Source organism: Nannospalax galili, unplaced genomic scaffold (genome assembly GCF_000622305.1).
Source record: "Nannospalax galili isolate Female #2095 unplaced genomic scaffold, S.galili_v1.0 scaffold63, whole genome shotgun sequence".
Lineage (NCBI taxonomy): Eukaryota > Metazoa > Chordata > Mammalia > Rodentia > Spalacidae > Nannospalax > Nannospalax galili.
In genome coordinates, this window is record NW_008355272.1 from 9,875,203 (window position 1) to 9,893,440 (window position 18,238).

Here is an 18,238-nt window from a genome sequence, read left to right on the forward strand (position 1 = left end):
AGAGAGAGAGAATGAATGAATGAATGAATGAATGAATATTGCAGAGAGCCATTGAGGAAGTCTCCAGACATTCTTCTCTGGCTTCCTCATGTGTGTGAAAGGGCATGCTTGCGTGTGTGCGCATTTCCTAGAAGTACAGTGATTCCAGGATACAGTAGGATGAAGTCATCGTAGTTTGAATTCGAAAATTCACCTTAGTTTTCCTAAGAAGGAAATGGACTTCGGTACTTTGTAGGACAGAACATATTTTGCTTAATATGTCACATGAGAGTAAGAAAGGTTGATATTTCTTTATAGCTATTCTTTTAAAAAAAGAATAATTTTAACTTCTGTAAGTTTTCTAGAGTAGTTTAACTAAGGTCCTTTCATTTGAAATTTTCAAGACCCCTGTATTGAAAACTCAAGAGAAAATGGTTGGCTGTTGGATTTTCACTTCTGGTCCAGTCTCGCTGAGTGCCAAAATTGAAAGAAAGGGCTACTGTAATGGTAAGCAGAATGTTTGAAAGTCCAGTGGAAAGAGTCATAGCTAATTTCAGTGATTTGAAACAGTGTATTTTTGTAATATATGTACAGTGTGATTTAAAATGTGAATAACATTTTGTTTTTAATGTAACTCATTGACATCTACATATTGTTAAATGGATATATAATAGGCCTTAATCAAAATCATATTTCTGACTTTCATATTGTGATATTAGTAATGGAATGAGACTCAGAGGAGTGAGAAATGCTGGCAGCTTATTGTAATGTTACAGTGAAGGCCTGGAGTTGTTGGGGTAATAGGGTGCAGATGTGTAATGTGGCGCTAACTTGCCTGCTCCATTGTTTGTGTCTCAACACTGATTCCTTAAAAGCAAAGGTATTGCTCTCCTTTTGGAGAGATTTTCATTCAGTAGGCACTAGAGAGGTTGTTAGTGAGCTTCCATATGTAGCATAGTACTGAACCACTTGTTTATATGTCTTGTCTTAATTTATATAAATGCCAGTCATTTACATATCTTGAGAATTGTTAATGTAATCTTTTTCACATCGGGAAAGTGAATAACAGAATAGGCAGAAAATATCTCCCACCTTCTGCAATGAACTTCCATTCCTCCCACAAAGATTTCCAATAGAAACTTCTCACCAGGGCTTCTGGGTGTGTTAAAGGAGTGTTGGGCTATTGTGCTGGTCATTGGCAATGGCCCCATCCCATTTATATGAAAATTTTTGAAAATTCTCTGAATCTATCCTGTTTCTGTTCTCTTTTTAGGAGAAGCTATTCCCATCTATGCAGAAATAGAGAACTGTTCTTCTCGTTTGATTGTTCCTAAGGCAGCTATATTTCAAACCCAGACGTATTTGGCCAGTGGAAAGACAAAGACAGTCCGTCACATGGTTGCCAATGTGCGAGGAAACCACATTGCTTCTGGGAGTACAGACACATGGAATGGGAAGACACTTAAAATTCCACCTGTTACTCCATCCATCCTGGACTGCTGCATTATCAGAGTGGACTATTCCTTAGCTGTAAGCAGACCGTCCTGCAAAAATAAAAATGCAAGAACAGAGCAACAAGACATGTTACTGCAAACATTCCTAGTTACTACTTAGGAAAATGTCAGCATTACTACCCTGTGTGCACTATACGATGATTGACCTTTACTTTTACCAAAACTCTATCCCTTCCCCGGGGAATTTGATGAAATAACATTAAAAGAACTGAGTTGCTTCAAGGAATGTTGTTACACTGAAGGCATAGGTTCATTTTCTAGAATTATTACAAGCCATGCTAACTTAAATTGATGCATGCAAAGGCCACAGTTCCCTGTCGCAAGGTTTTCCTGGTAGGCAGTGAACTCTTCATTTTGTTTGGTCAGGACAATTTACATTTGTAATGGGAATGGGATGATAGATGAAAAAGGCATTTGTTTCTGTGAGAACGGAAGTTGGATCAGGCTGGTTCCCATGAGATTCACCCTGTTCTGTGGCTTCCCCTCCCCTTCTTTACCTGTTAGGTATATATTCACATTCCCGGTGCTAAAAAGTTGATGTTGGAGCTGCCATTAGTGATCGGTACAATTCCATACAGCGGCTTCAGCAGTCGGAACTGCAGTGTTGCCAGCCAGTTCAGTATGGACATGAGCTGGTTGGCACTGACCTTGCCAGAGCAACCTGAAGGTAAACTGTGTTGAAGATCTCTCCCAATGAAGTTTTACATAGAAGTTAGCATGTATACAAGAGTAATTGCACACATGTCAGCTGTTACCATTACCACCACTGAATCAGCATCTCATGGTGAATCAGCATCTCATGACTGTGACCAACACCTGACAAGAAGACACTTAAGAAAGAAGGGTTTGAACTGGGTATGGTGCCACAGACTTTAATCCCAGCACTGGTGAGGGAGAGGCAGGCAGATCTCTGTAAGAACGAGGCCAGCCTGGTCAAGTTGCAGGCCAGCTCTGGTGCTACAGGGAGACCCTGTCTCAACACCCATGCCCCCAAAGAGGGGTTTATTTTGGTTTATAGTTGGAGGGCACTTAATAGTGTTGAAAACATAGCAGTATAGTATGAGTAGTTCTAGCTGTGGTGGCAGGACTATGAGGCAGCTGATCATATAATATCCACACTCAGAATGCTGGTTCTCTTCTCTCTCTCTCTCTCTCTCTCTCTCTCTCTCTCTCTCTCTCTCTCTCTCTCTCTCTCTCTCTCTCTCTCTCTCTCTCTCTCTCTCTCTCTCTCTCTCTCTCTCTCTCTCTCTCTCTCTCTCTCTCTCTCTCTCTCTCTCTCTCTCTCTCTCTCTCTCTCTCTCTCTCCCTCTCTCCCTCTCTCTCCCTCTCCCCACCCCTCTCTCCTGGGACCCTAGCCCAGAGAATGGATCTACTCACATTCAAGGTGTTTGTGTTTGTGTCTGTCTGTGTTTCTTGAGTCTAGGACCCTAGCCCAAGGAATGGTACTGCATTTAGGGTCTTGGTCTCTCTCTCTCTCTCTCTCTCTCTCTCTCTCTCTCTCTCTCTGTGTGTGTGTGTGTGTCCTGTCTCTGTCTCTCTGGAACCCTAGCAATAGGATGCTCGCATTCAAGGTGGTTCTTCCCTCTTCAGTTCAGACTCTCTGGAAACTCCCTCACAGACATGCCCAGTGTCAAGTCTCCTAGGTAATTGTAAATCCAGCAAGTTGAGAATGAGGATTAACCATCACAACTACTCTATTTTTATGCTACTAAAAATTCATAACACATTCCTGGAAAACGGGACATTGAAAGTTTATCCATGACACAAAGCCAGTGACAAGTCCAGGGATGAAATGTATATCTCCTATGCCAATTTATAATACTAAGCAATGAAAAATAGTAAAACTGTAGGTATAGTGTTACATATTTTCTATGGCTACATTTGAGAGATGCTTGTTTACCTAGATGATAAAACAGATCACAATAGAATGTAATCAGTGTTAGTAGTAGTATAATAAAAGCAGAATCAAACTTTTCTTGTAATGGCACAATATTTTCAGTTTAGCTTAGTGTCTTGCTTTTGTAAGAGTTCAGAAGATGCAATTTCATTTTCCCATGTATTCCTTAGTTCCAACTCTCTTTCTGTTTCAGCACCACCAAATTATGCAGATGTGGTATCAGAGGAGGAATTCTCCAGACACATTCCTCCTTATCCTCAGCCCCCTGACTGTGAAGGAGAGGCGTGCTACCCTATGTTTGCCTGCATACAAGAATTCCGATTTCAGCCTCCACCTCTTTATTCAGAGGTAAACAAAGTGAAAGAAAATTAATCTCATTATGCCATCTGCAAATAACCATTTGCTCTCCTCTGTTCATTAAAGTGTCTGTTCCTGACTCATAATTAGTGGAGGATTCGTATAAACTTGCTTTTACAGTGGTGATAGATCATCACTGCCCTTTAGCACATTTCCAGTATTTTCCTTGTGATCTATGGCATGCATATGCAGTATGGTAGGTTGCCTCGAGGGTATTTTATGTGGCCACAGAGCACAGAGAAGAAGTTAACAGCCTGCAGCCTGCGAGGACTTAATGATAGGCAGCTTGGCCTGTAGCCATCTTGTAATTAGAAGTAGGTGGCAGAACCATGATGAGAAATGCCACTGCAGTGACCTCGGTCTTCTCTTTGTGCAGGTTGATCCACATCCTAGTGATGCAGAAGAGACCCAGCCTGTTTCCTTCATTCTGTGAGCAACTTCTAGAAATCACTGTTCGTTACCTAATCAGAATGTTGGTTCTTTCCCCTGCCTTTTTGGAGGACAAAGTGGGAGGCTTCACTTAAGAGCATAGACCACCCTCAAGACTGAAGATGGCAGAAAGTAAGAAATATGAGAACTTTCTAGAAGGCCAACAGGAGAATTATACAAGTTTATAGGATGGTCACGTGCCTGCCTTAAAAACCAAAAGAAGATTTGAAGTGAAAATCTGGAAGTCGTAATGATGGTAGAGTAAGTGAAGGCATGCCTGAGCTGCTGGAGTGAGGAATCTTAATGAGGGGAATGCTGCACAAGTGTTTCTGACCGGGGTTCGCACAGTAGAAAAGTGTCTCAAACCTCAGTTAATATGGATGCACTGTGAAAAGACTTGACTTGGGGAAACAAGACAGCATTGAAGTGAGCGTAAATAAGGAAAGGGCCTGTTCTAAATGTGAGTGAGACCCTTGGGTTTCAGGGTCTTCGTGATTTCTTACCATGTTATCATAGCAAGCATCAAGGTCCTTGGAAGAATCCTTTCTTGAGCTGGTGATCATGTGAGATCCTGATGTGAAGTGATAGAGTTCCCACTCCTTCACTAGGAGGATAAAAATGTACTTTATAAATGAGCTACACAGTATTGGGAATCCTAGAAGGGGTTCCTTAAAAGCTTGCTGCATCAGAAAGAAAAGCGTTTTCAGATGAAAGGTGTGCTTCGTGGAAGCCTTCACTTTCACCACCTTTAAGTACTTCTACAAGATGTATGTTTGATTTTTCCTCATATATCTAGGGAATATTGAAGAAAGAAGGGGTCAGCATTACATCTTTAGGATGCCTGATACCTACGAAAAGAAAAAAAAGGCATTTTCTTAACCTACCTCACTAGTGGGGTCATCAGACCTGCTCTAACTCTAGGCCTGATCTACCTTTGGAGTTTCTGCTGTTTGCATAGCAAACTTCTCCACTTGGCAGTCCGTCTGAAATTGGAACAAGGGAAAAGTCCATGAGCTTAGCATTGAATGAAAATAAACATATTAATACCTAACTATACTTTAAGTTCAAGATCAAATGAGGGTAGGAATACCTAAACTAAGTTCCTATTGGGCACCTTAAGTGGAGGAATGGCAGTTGTGGTATTATACATTCTTAGCCCAGTTCCTTAGGAATGTCATTTAAACTGTGATTTTTGTTTGTTTGTTTGTTTGTTTGTTTGGGTGCAATATTTTGTTGTCATTGTACCTCAGGCTATTCAGACCAATGGGATCGTGTTGCTGTTGGCAGTGGCGCCTGTTTGTCCCCTCCCCTCCTGTTCACTGTCCTGCTCATTTGTTTTGCCTCAAATCTGTTGGTTCCATGAGCTGAGAAGTTTTTTGACATGAGGTGAGAAGGAGATAGGATTCCATTCCCTCCATAGAAATTCTGGACCAGCCAAATCCTAAGGGTTTGATCAAGAAACCCTGGTGCTTCCCAGGAAAATACTGTACCACTCCTTGAACAATGATGAATTTATCTTTCATCACTAGAAAAGTCCTTCTAGAGTTTAATGTTATATTTAAAAGTCAGTGGACCTTTTGTTCAGGGATTTTTGTACAAGCATTAGGTTAAATGTATGCTTGTCTGTTCTAAGCATACCTTGTGATCATGTTAGCATCAACCATAGTAAGCCAGTTTAACACCACACCAAATGCTTTTACCAGTAACTATGTTACAGGAATTGTCACAAAACCTTATTTCTCATTTTGGTTATTAGAGGATTTTTTGGTTTTCTTTTTGTTGTTCTTTTTGTTGTAAATGCTATCTAGACAGTTTTTATTTTTACCGTAGAAAAGGTGATCTGCTGTTTCTTGGCTTCCAGGCAGTACTTTACATGCTGTGTCAAGACATGGTCCGTCTCCATGAAACCAAAACAAAGGGAGAGAAAGGAACAGTGTGGACAGAGAGAAAGCTGAACTCCTTGGCTCCTTGTGCAAAAGCCATGGCAGTCAGGTTGATTAGGGAAATCGTGAAGTCCCCCTGCAGAAGCAAAGCCGAGCTGGTGGTAGCACTTAAGAGAAGAGCTCTGAGTGTGACTCTGATGGGGTCTATCTGACCCTGAGCATATAGTCAAGATAGCCTTGGATGGATGAAAACCAACATTGAACAGAGAAGCCCTGTAAATGAAGATAAAAGATTAGCAGCAAGGACTTCCTGTTATTCCCCTCCTACTCTCATTTAGTTTGGGAAAAATAAAAAGTGGCCTTAGAATTTTCTTTTTGATGAAAAATTTAAAATTACAAGTGTGCGTCTTTCGGCACAAACAAATCTTCCCTTCCCTGGGCAGAACTTTACCTTATGTGTTTTTGTTTTGCACGATAAGAAACTCAGTACGCAAAGGTTATGTTTTTGATAAGTTCATGATCTTTTTTAATCTTATTAAAAATGTAACAGTTTAACCAAGGGGTAAGTCAAAGATTGTATTTTGTACTCTTGTTTGAACCCCATGGGTTCCTTTTGTTAATAAAATGGTTGTACTAATGCGAGTGGGTAGTTTTGTTCTTGTGTTGGCTTCAAAGAGTGTGATTTAAATCATTATAGACTTAAGAGAAATCAATACCAAGAACACAATGTTTTGTTAGTAAAATCATTTGTCTCTGCATGCGATCATGAGAAAGGCATGGCCATGAGAATTCTGGGCCTGTGTGCACGGTGGACTTACTATCCAGAGATAACCAGATTTTAGCATTCCATGAAGAAAAGTGATGAGGTTGCTTCAGCCTCATGAGTCCTCAGGAGAGTGTAGGTCCCATTATTCCAAGATGGCAGCAGCCCCAGTGTCCATGCGCCTGAATTTTAGTATTTGCTTAACCAGAATCTTCCCAGTAAGGACTTAGCAGGCCTGTGAGTTGTCAAGGACAAGTGACCAAAGCAAATCTCTCCTTCCATGCAAAAGAATGTGAATACAAACAGTATGCTACCAGGAGGTTGTGATGGTTATTTGTCTCAAGGAAGATACCTAGACCTTTGGTCTGGAACTGAATAACCGTTTCTAAGCAATAGAAACTGACTCGGTTCGTTTGTATCCACTTGGTTTTAATCTATGAGACCTTGTATCAGAGTCTTTGCATCCTTGTTGGTCATCAACACAAATTGAAATGCTTGTCGCATCGTGAATACTAAGGCAACACTTACAAGATTACCATTAAGATTTCTGTAGTTTGCATTGGAAAGTTGTGGGCTGTAAAATTTAGAACTAGGCCGGACACTCCTGGGAAACTAGGACACAGTCCTCAGGTTACCAATGAGAACATCAAAGCCCAGAGAGGAGGAACCTTAAAGCTTGGCCCACATTCTCTGTGAGGTCTCTGCCTGCTCTAAAATCTCTTGAGTCTACACCTTTAAAGAAGCTATGAAAACAGTCATTTCTTCAATTATACAGCTTAGAGGTTGCAGACCTGGATGCTAAGCATATGCTAAACCACGTCTGCATTGTTTGTATCCAAACCCTGCCTCCAGAAAGGACCCCAGTTGGCCTAAATTGCTTCCTAAGTATCTTTAATTGGTAGCCGGGAGATCTAACACGGAGATTTAAGACCTTTATATTTAAGAATAATTACAGACTCACAAGAAGTTACGAAAATAGTACACCAATGTCCTCTGTGCCCACCTCAGTCTCACCCCGTGCTATCACCTTACAAAATAAGGACAGCAGCCAAACCACAGCATTGACACCATACAGACAACCAGTTTTTGCATGCATTCTTTTTCTGCTTATATTTTTGCAAGTAGTTCTAGGACATGTTACAACACACGTAGGTTAATGTAATCACTTCCACAATCATGATTCAAAACTGCCCCATCATTACAAAGAAAGCACCTGGGGCTGCCTCCAGTCACACTTTTTCTCTAGCCTCCCCCCGACCCCCTATTACTCTGGTCTCCATCTCTATAATTTTGTCAGTTTTCAGAACGCTAGATACAGGCCCTTGTTCATACTGTGACTTCTTGAGTTTTGGGTTTTGTTTTTTTTCTTTCCACTGAGCAACTTAAGAGCCATACAAGTTACTGCCTTCATCAATAGTTTTTACCTTTGTATTTGAAATGAGGTGTTTACGGAGATTGACAATTACCTAAAACTTCATTTTGTGCTTTTTAAAGAAAATGTGTAACAATTCTGTACACATGATTCTTTCATAAACATTTTAGTTTGGGGTTTAAGAAGTATTTTTTATCTTGCAGAAAATACATAAATTCAAATTTACACAAACTTGCAGGGCTTGTCAAAGTACTTCAAGTATTTTATTTTGCTGATAAATAACAAACTGTGGCATCATAGATTAACATCTATGATAATCAGAGATATGTCTGATTATCAATTGGAAGAAGCTACATTTGGGTTATTTTTGTAGTCAAATTCTGAGTTTGATAAGTTATACAGGAAAGAGACTATGTTTACCTCGTGTGTTTATGCATTAAATTTTATGGGTTTTCTTCCTGTCTCTTTTTGTTGGTTTTTGAGACTCCCTGTAGTCACAGCGGGCCTGGAACTTGCTATGGAGACTCGCTGGCCTTGATCTGCCTGTCCTTGTATCCTGAGTGCTAGAATTAGAGGTTCATGTCTCCTTTTAACTCCTATCATTCACTGTCCCACTTCTTAATATCTAATGAGATAGAAAGCACATGTAAAGCTGATAAAAATATAACTACAAGTGTGTTTTTCTTAATATTATAAAGCAAAGGCTTACTTGCTGAGACTTAAGTGTTTTGGAGAGGAGAGCTCATATTTCACAGAAGCCATTGTATGATAGCCTAACAAGTTTTTCCTTAAAATTACACCTGAGTCTTTTGGTTACAGAAGAAATAAATTATATGTAGGTGGTGATGGGGATGGAAGGTAGATCAAAATTGTTGACTGTACCCATTTCCAGAATGTCACAGTGACTGAGTGTGCCACAAACTGTCTTTGTGGAGCTGTTTCCTTGTTCAGAAATGAGAGTTTCATTTCTTACCTATCCACATTTCAAGATGTCTTACATGGCAGGGAGAGACCTAGCTTAAGCAGCATTTCCCACTGGGAATCAGTAAAATGTCAGTGCCCTCTTCATATTTGGAAATGCCTCCTCCCACTTAATGCACATGCACACACATACACGCATACATACATACAGGGACATTGATACATGTGTGCATAGATCTACATACATGTACACTGGAAGATAGAATTTTGCTGACTCAGCTATACTCTTTGCCTCCAAGTCTAGATCTAATTCAGGTAGGAATGTAAACTTGGTAACAAAAGGAAGAATAGATTCTTACTTCCACAGGGGTTTACCAGAAGGGAAGCCATTTTCTATCAGCCTTTTTCCATTCTACCCCTAGACAGGAAAAAGGTTAGTAGAGAGCTATCAGAGAATTCTAGAATGAATAAATTGAGAACAAGCATCAAGTGCTAAGAATTTTTTTCTCTAAATACATTGAAAGCATTGTATAAGGTTTATTTCTCCTGGATCCATATCTCTATTAATGAAAAAGGACATGACATGTTCCATATCAAAATAATGACTGTATTATAACAACACACACATTAAGCATTTGCTCTTTGTAGATTAGCACTCATTTCACCATAATCTGAAGATGTCCTTATTTTATATTTTGTCTAACCACTTTAGATGTTAGAATCTATCTAATTTTTCATATATTAACTGCTCAATACATGAGCACTATTTGTTTTAGCTTTCACTAAATGTCTGGAGTTGTCTAAAATGGCTTGTTGATTTGATCAAATAAAGTATAAAGTTTTATAATCTATGGTTAATTAGCTTCAAAGAACCACATAAACGTACACGTATATACACACAATGCACAACTCCACATGTACACGCATACATGCATACAGATGCAGTTTCTTGGATAGAGGTTTTAGTCTGGAAAATTTATCAACAGTTGTATTGTTGATATACCTAGAGCTCTGTAGACTCTACAGTATTGATATCAGCCTATCCCACTGCTAGAAGGACACAAAGCATAAGCCGGATTTTCAGTAGCTGATGTACTTGGCAACAATAAACAGATAAAAGATAAGGACTCCTTCAGTAAAACAAATGCAAGTTTCTTGCACACCTCGATAGACTACTTCAATACAGAAAGCCAGAAGCAAAACCCTAACACTGATCCATGAAAGCCCAGGGCCTAACTGATATGGATCTAGGAACACATGAATCTATATAAGAGAAACTTCAGGTAGCTTTCTATTGGCTAGCTTTGCTATAGATCCACTTCAGCAGTTCTCAGGGCACGACAGTCTTGGAAAACAGCTTAGGAACCTAAAAACTATTGTAAATTTTTCTTTTGCCTGAACTGAACCAAGTTGATAAAGTATGGGTATGCATACACATGAGAGAAGTGATACTAAGCTAAAGTTGCTTTATCCTCCTTAGGATAAAGCCAACATTTCCTGATAAACCTCTTAAGAAAACAGATATCTACTGAGTTATTTAAAAGGAAACCTCAGTTCAACCATCTGCCCCCTTACATAAGTGCAGAATGCTGAGTACTAGAGAAATCCTAACAGCAAAAATCTACCTTTATCTTATCTGATATGACAAAATGCCTGGGTCCTGATGTCAGAAGATAAGTTATCGCCAATCTCCACTATGTGCTGATGTGAACACCAGCAGCTGATCCTCTAAGAGAGTGCGAGTGTTGCATCAGGTGCATGCCATGTTTTTCAGAAAACTAATCTCACTCTACCTGGAGGGGTTTTAAACCAACCAGCTCCTGAATTGTCATCTTCAAAACAAAACAAAAATGGTTCCCTCTGCTGATGGCAAGATATTTTAAACAATATCCATATTCAACAGGGAGACTTCTGATTGTCTCAGACATGTTCTGGATCATGCCACAGAATTCAAAAATGAAGAACTGTTGGTGGGAGCCAGGAAACCTGTCTGTTAACCTCTCTCCAGCCTTTGACAGCCAGTGACATTTTATCTGTAAACTTTCACCCTTAACCTGACTAGTTCCAGAATAAACTATACCTGAGAAATCTCCAAGACAGCTCCTGGGACCATTAGAATGGATCTTATTGCCCCAGGTGTACCCCAGCCTGAGCACCTGACCACAGACATTTCTTGGCTATAGCCACCCCGGGGCTCTATGACATACATGTAGGAGTAAGCTCGCCCTGGAGAAAATCCCTTCCTTGGGCTGTGGATATGAGACCTAGAACTTCAACTCTAACATCAGGAACCCCAGAGAAAGGAAGACACATAAATTAGAAGCAGCTGGCATCAGCCTGTGCCCAGAGTTCCAAAGATGAAGTAAGTATATTAAGAGGAGGTAGTTCCTTTGGTTTATGTGTACAAATGCTGGGGATTTTTCTTTACTTTTGCTCTTTAGTTGCTCCTGAAAGCTTGTGATTTAAGAACTAGATAGACCCAAAGCTGGAGCCTCTCTTATTGATTCAGGGTCCCAGTGCCCTATGCAGCAATTCTCTCCTCTTACCCATGTCTAAGACTCCTCTGATTTCACATTGAAATCCCCATGTCCCAGGCCACCAAGGACAGCACTGTTCCAGAAATTCATAGACACCACCTATGGGACTTCACAGAGTCAACATTGGCTACCTCTGAGCTCCAGCTTTTCTTTCTCCAGTCCCATGTTTCTTTGTGGTCTTGAGTCCCTAAACAGAATGTCTTCACAAAAACAAGGACACATAGGTGGGACTGTAATGTTCAAGCCCTTTTGGCCATTGGTGGTTAGACCATGGTCTCTGTAGAGACCAGGTCTATGGCTGGTTCAGTCTCTCCCTGCCACTCCCAGTGCTGAATGTCTCAATTATGCCAGTGTGTCATGGACTCTAACTTGCCCATGGTCATCCCACTGGGCCTCCCAGGGACCAAAGCCTGACTCTATAGCCTAGGGCATGCCTTTGCTCCAGGACTTCCCTCTGTGCACAAATATACAGAACTAGAGACCAAAGAAAATCCCCATTTTCTTTGTTATTCTCTCTCTTTGTTTCCCCCCTCTGCCTCCATGTCTCTCCCTTTCTTCCTCTCTCTCCCCTTCTTTCTTCCTCCTTCTCTTCCGTAAAGAAATGAAAACGTGTGTAGCAGTCTCTTTGCAGGTCCAGCCTAGGGGAGACTCAGGGTCCTGGCCAGGAGGGGGTGAGCGGCACAGAGTCAACACACAGACACCAGGAGTCAGGTGGAAGCAGCCACTAGGAGAGGTGCTGCAGACTCGTTTATTGCAGATATGGGACTGCCTTATATACCCCTCTCCCAATGTCCCATTGGCCCCAGTAGGCCTTCTTGGGTCGTGTCTGATCCTCACTGGCTCTCTATGTCAAGCTATCTTGCATCAGCCATCTCTATGTCCTTTGGCAGAATACGGGTTCGACTCAACCGGATGTTTTTGGTGCATTTGCAGCGCACATGCGTTGGTTGTTCAGGCTGCACTTCCTCCTACAAACGTGATTTTCTAAATGGTCCCTTAAACAGACTTGTAGATCAATAGAACAAAATAAAAAACCCAAAGATGAGTGCACATAATTACAGCCACCTAATATTTAACAAAGGTGCCAGGAACACACACTGCAGGAAAGAGCATCTTCAACAAATGGTGTTGGTAAAATTGTATCTCCACATGTAGAAGAATGAAATTAGACGCATGCCCATCATCCTGCACAAAAGTCACCCCTAAACAGATCAAAGACATCAACTTACATCCTGAAACTCTGAAACTGTTAAAATACACAGGCAGTACCCTACAAGATTTAGGTGCAGGAAAAGACTTTTCTAAATCATACATCAGTCTCTCAGGGATTAAAGTCAACACTTGACAAATAGGATCTTTTCTCTTCTTGCAGCTCTTTAAATGACGACCTTGGTATAGTTGAGAACTGGGCTTTTTGCTCTGTGACATCACAATTCTAGGTCATGATTGGGGTCAAGTGGCATGCTATTATGGATAGAGAATAGCTACAAAATGTGGTTCATGATTATGCTTAATAGATGCATAGAGTTCTTCTTCTGACTTTGTCTGGAAAGGTGTAACTTGGTCTTCTTAATGTCTGCAGTGGTGAAAAGCCTTTGTCCACTGAGGTTGGAATTAACACTTTGAGAGCATCTGAAGCTATTCAGAAATAGCCTGGAAAGGAAATCTGAGGTACAGGTTGTAGTAGCACAGAAGAAACAAAAACTGAATTGAAGGACAGCAGCAATAGTGAGAATAAAGAATTGAAGGCTGTGTTGAAATATTAGTTCCAAACATCTGATATGTAATTGCTTATTTATATTTTACCATATCTGGGTGTTCTGGATACAACCAGCCTCTAGGTAGAAACGACTTTTTATTTACTATCTCAGTTGGAGATGTACTTCAGGGGTAGAGCTCTTGCCTAGCATATGAGAAAACCCTAACACAACAAACAATCATAACAATTTTAATGATATTACAATGTCACTAACTCCTACTTCAACTTGCTCTTGAAAGTTGCTTCCTAAGTCCCTTCCCTACTCCCAAGAATATCCTAGAAGGTCTAGAAGTCAGTCAGCTCCCTCTGCCCTGTAGCATCACATCTAATGGCTTCAAAACCCAGATCCTGTCTGCTTCTTTGAAAAGTGGAAGCAAGGAATTCCTTTACTTGGTATTTTATTGTTTAGAATCCCTAAGAGGGCTGCCTAGGTGCAACTCTGTCACCTTACTCCAATTTTTTTTCATGAGATTTTTATTCATTTATCTTGTGTGTGTGTGTGTGTGTGTGTGTGTGTGTGTGTGTGTGTGCTGTATCATGAATGTGGAAGTCAGTAGGCAGCTTTTGAAAGTTAGCTCTCCCCTCCCACACATGTTGTCATGCTTGAGGGAAAATGCCTTTACCCACTGATACGTCTTGCCAGCCCATTGCCTCATTTTGAAATAGCTTCTGTATTTGCTTTTTAATATGTAAGCTTCTCTCCAATAAGACTGAAGTGTACAGCCTTGGTCTGACTGCTGGTAGAAACCAAGTGACCCATGGTCCTCAGAATCCTGGCTCCCCTCTGAAGACTACAGCAGAGACATTAGACCGAACTTGTCTTCCTTTGTGTCCCTAAGTGTTTAATAGGCATTTACATAGGTCTTGGGTCCTGGCTCAAAGTCAAGCTGGGGCTTCCCCCATCTGCATCCTGTTGGCAAGAAAACATCTGAAAAAGCAGAGTGACATGAGGATGGGCCTGACAGACAGCCTTGGAGCAGCCACCTGCCCCAGAGAGCTCACAGGGAGGGGCAGAAGAGCACACAAGCCCACCACCACATTTCTTTTGTAGCAACACCAGAGCCCTGGGGCAGAAGACTTAGCACTAACACCAAACTGAGGAGGAAAAGCATCTAGCTATGGGTCATAGCCTGCAGGTCCAGATAGTTACAGAGCTCCAGGTTGCTCAAAGAAAACACAGAATCACTTCCCCAGGGGTCAACAGGAAGGAATGGTATACTCCCTAGCTGACTTTGAACATGATTTGCTTCTTAACATGTCTCATAGTTATTTGTGCTTAGTCAGGAAGCATGCATGCTTTGTTTAGACAGTACTGTGTTAGAAATGGAGCACGTGTAATTTGTGTTGCTGTTGTGTGGGGGAGTTGTGTGTGTGTGTGTGTGTGTGTGCGCGTGTGTGTGTGTGTAGGGGGCAACAAAGTCCTATGCAGGTGGGTGTACATATGGAGGCCAGAGGTCAATATCATATGTTTTCCTCTATTACTATCAGCCTTTGTTTTTGAGCCAGGGTCTCTTCACTGAACCTGTAACTCACATCCGGCTAGATTATGTGACCAGTGAGCTACAGGGATCTTCCTGTGTCTGCCCGAGCCAGCACTAGGGTTACAGATGCATGCAGCCATGCCTACCCTTTCATATGGATGCTGGAGAACTGAATCAGGTCCTTTTGCTTGTAACAAGCACTTTACCCACTGAGCCATCTCCCCAACCTCTAATTTTTTGGAGACAGGATCTCACTATGATGCTCAAGCTGGCCTTCACCTCTTGGGCTGTAATCATTCTCCTACCTCAGGCTTGTTAGTAGCTAAGACTACAGCTGTATACCACCACCCCTGGCCTGTAAACCTTTTCCTAACTTCTGCTCACATATTTGGTTGGAGTAGAGGGGTTCGATCTCTCCAGTGAGCTTCTCCTATAAAAAGCCTCCATGTGCACTTGGTAGACAGAGGTAGAAGCCCAGGGAGTTTTTATAGTTATTACAGAGAGGCAAGCATCCATTCTCTGTGTTTCCATTAACACAGACTGCAATTAATGCTTTTGGTTCAAAAGCCTTCAAACATTTGTACATCCATTTGCACGTTTAAATGGCTCTGTATAACAGTCAAGCAGGTGGTTAACTATATGTATATTAAATTCGTAGAGAAACTGGTAATTTTCAATTATAATTGTCAATTCACAGTTTACATGATAAGAATATTTTGACTAGACCCATTAGCTGATTTAGTTAGCCAGGGTTTTTATAAATCATGGTTTATTTGCTTAGTCTACTTATAAAAGAGGAATTTTCAGTATTCTCACATGAATCAATAAATATTTACTTTGGTCTTTATTTTGCTCAAGTGCCAAGTTTGACAATGGATGAAATATCATTGGCTTTTCTTAAACAGCTGTTTCAAAGCGGCTGTTTTATTAGTTATTTCGTTTAGTATTATTACTCAGATAATGGTTTCAAACTTTTATTCATTTGCTATTAATTTGCTTTTTATAAATAAAATCCAAGTAGGGCTGTATTGCTATTCCTTATAATTTTACAATGCATTGTACTTTGCTGGTAATATGTTTTGACAATAGAAACTCCAAGCCAATCAAAAGCAGCCCCATTTTTCTAAATGATATCCTGTAAAGTAAAACTTTGAAATATATAGCACTAGCTGGTGCATAATAAAATTTGATGATTTCGTTACTGTGGATAATATTTCTCTTTCCTAGGCAACAGAAATAACTTTAAAAGCCTCTCATTTGGCTTTTACAGCATAAAAGGCAATGCAAAACAGCAGATCTGTGGGGGAGGGTATTGAGCTGGTGTGGAGATGCAGAACGCCATTCTGAGAGGTGTCTTCAGTGTTCACAAGCCTTCTTCCCTCAAGTCTACTCCCTCACCAAGGCAGATAAAGAGAGCTAGAGGAGGCTTCACAGGTAGTATCCCAAAGCTTAGAACCCCAAATGTTCTCCTCTGTAACTGGATGTTGCAATCAACCTTCCTACAGAGTTTTCTATCCCAGCCATCTTCTAGTCCTGATCTTATTAACAACTTAGGATGATGTAAGAAACCATTTTATTTAGTCTCTCAACCAGGTTCCTGTGAGTCCAGCCAGACCTCTGAACATTAAAGGGAAGGTTTATACAGCTGAGTACAGCCAGCCTCTAGTATTAATTGCTGTCTTCAGTAAGACTCACAGTTGTAGGAGAATCTCCTCTGATTAGTGAGCTGTGGATTAATGTTGTTATTAGTCAGTGTTCTGTTCATTATATCAAATTCCTAAAGTGTGTTGGAAAAGATTATCCTGACTCACAGTTGCAGAAGTATCAGTTCGTGGAAACATGAGCCTGTTGCCTTGGACCTGTAACAGCACAGTACATCATAGAGGGAGTTTATCTTATGACAGCCTGGAAGCAAAGAAAGAGGAATGGGGACCCTGGTCCCTTTTTTGAGTGTACACTCCCAGTGACCTAACTCCCTTCAACAAGGCCTCACCTCTCAAAGGTCCCACCACCTCCCACCCAGTAGCACCAAAGGCTGACAACCAAACCTTTTAAACACATGGGCCTTTGGGAGACATTCAAGACAAAAGGTATAACAACACTGAAAATATTGTAGGGGGCAACAAAGTCCTACTATGTAGCCCAGGATGACCTTGAACTTGTCATCCTCTAGGCTCAACTTTTGAGTACAGAGGTTATGGGCCTGCACTACCACACCTAGGTTTCTGTGAAATACTGAAAATAATTTTATACCCCATGATAAATTGCCACATATTTTGAAAAACCCAAATTTGTTATCTGTTAATGCATCTCTGAACTTTCACCAGTGAAGCTTCCCCATGCAACAGATGGTGATTAATACAGAAAGCCACAACTGGCTAAAATTGTAGAAAAGAAGAGACTGCAGAGTGTGCGTCCCTGGATAGGACTCCTATATTAAACCTTAGCCACTCAGGGCTAGAACTATTGCAGAAGAGGGGGCAGAAAGACTGTAAGAACCAGGGGTGGTGAGTGATCACAAGGAAACAGTTTTCCAAGTGGCTGGGAACTTGCTCATATAAACTTACAGAAATGATGACAGCATGCACAAGACCCATGCAAACTGAAACCAGGCAAAAACCCAGCATAGAAGTGAGGAAATGGATAAGAAGCCCCAACCTTAACTGAGGAACTAGTGGCAACTGATCACTGCTGGGCAAGAGAGAGATGGTCTTCTTTAAGGGAGTTAAACTAAATAGGTTGACCAGGCTCCAGTGGATGTACTCACACCAACGGACATCTGGGAACTCAAACTTGACTTGATAGACAGAATGCATGGAATTTCATTGGGGGGGCATCTAAGAGGGGAAACAGATAAGGGAGGGTGTCTAAATATGATAAAGATTATATGAAATGTACAAAAATTCAATTAAAAATGGAAGAACAAAGAAAAAACAATTTCCAAGTAGTATCACCAGATACACACCACCTAAAAGTGATGTGTTTACTCAAGCAACTATATCCAAATTACTCTTTGGGATTTATGATTAAGCAGCTTACATTTTCAAAATCTGATTATATTTAAGGCAACCAATAAATGATGACACATTATCAAACTATATTCATAACCAATATCATAGCTATAACTTTTGTTGTTATTTTAAAACTTTGGCCAAATAAAATAGAGATCCAAAACCCAGCATACAAAAAAAATGGCATCCTGGTGAGGGTAAACACCCACAAGAATTAGTACTTGGTGACCTCGAACACATCAGCTTTACTTCATTGCAATGGAAGAGCATTCTGCTTTGTGTGTGATTTTATCAGCTTGCTGTGCTTGCCGGTCTTTAAAACTTTATACAGACAT

The 18,238-nt window shown here is 40.8% G+C and overlaps 1 protein-coding gene across 3 annotated transcripts in view; it reads left to right on the top strand.

Moving 5' to 3' along the window:
• The window catches only part of Arrdc4 (arrestin domain containing 4), a 13,402-nt gene extending 6,701 nt beyond the window's left edge, over window positions 1–6,701 (top strand). Inside the window, exons 4-8 of one of the 3 annotated variants that reach the window (XM_008852346.3) lie at window positions 384–486; window positions 1,253–1,509; window positions 1,998–2,160; window positions 3,584–3,738; window positions 4,124–6,701. In XM_008852346.3, the coding sequence (XP_008850568.1) occupies window positions 384–486; window positions 1,253–1,509; window positions 1,998–2,160; window positions 3,584–3,738; window positions 4,124–4,180 (735 nt within the window). In that variant the 3' untranslated portion in view covers window positions 4,181–6,701. The remainder of the gene's footprint in view (window positions 1–383; window positions 487–1,252; window positions 1,510–1,997; window positions 2,161–3,583; window positions 3,739–4,123) is intronic. The other 2 variants (XM_029555670.1, XM_029555671.1) reach the window with 2 other exon arrangements.
• Window positions 6,702–18,238: the final 11,537 nt, after the last annotated feature.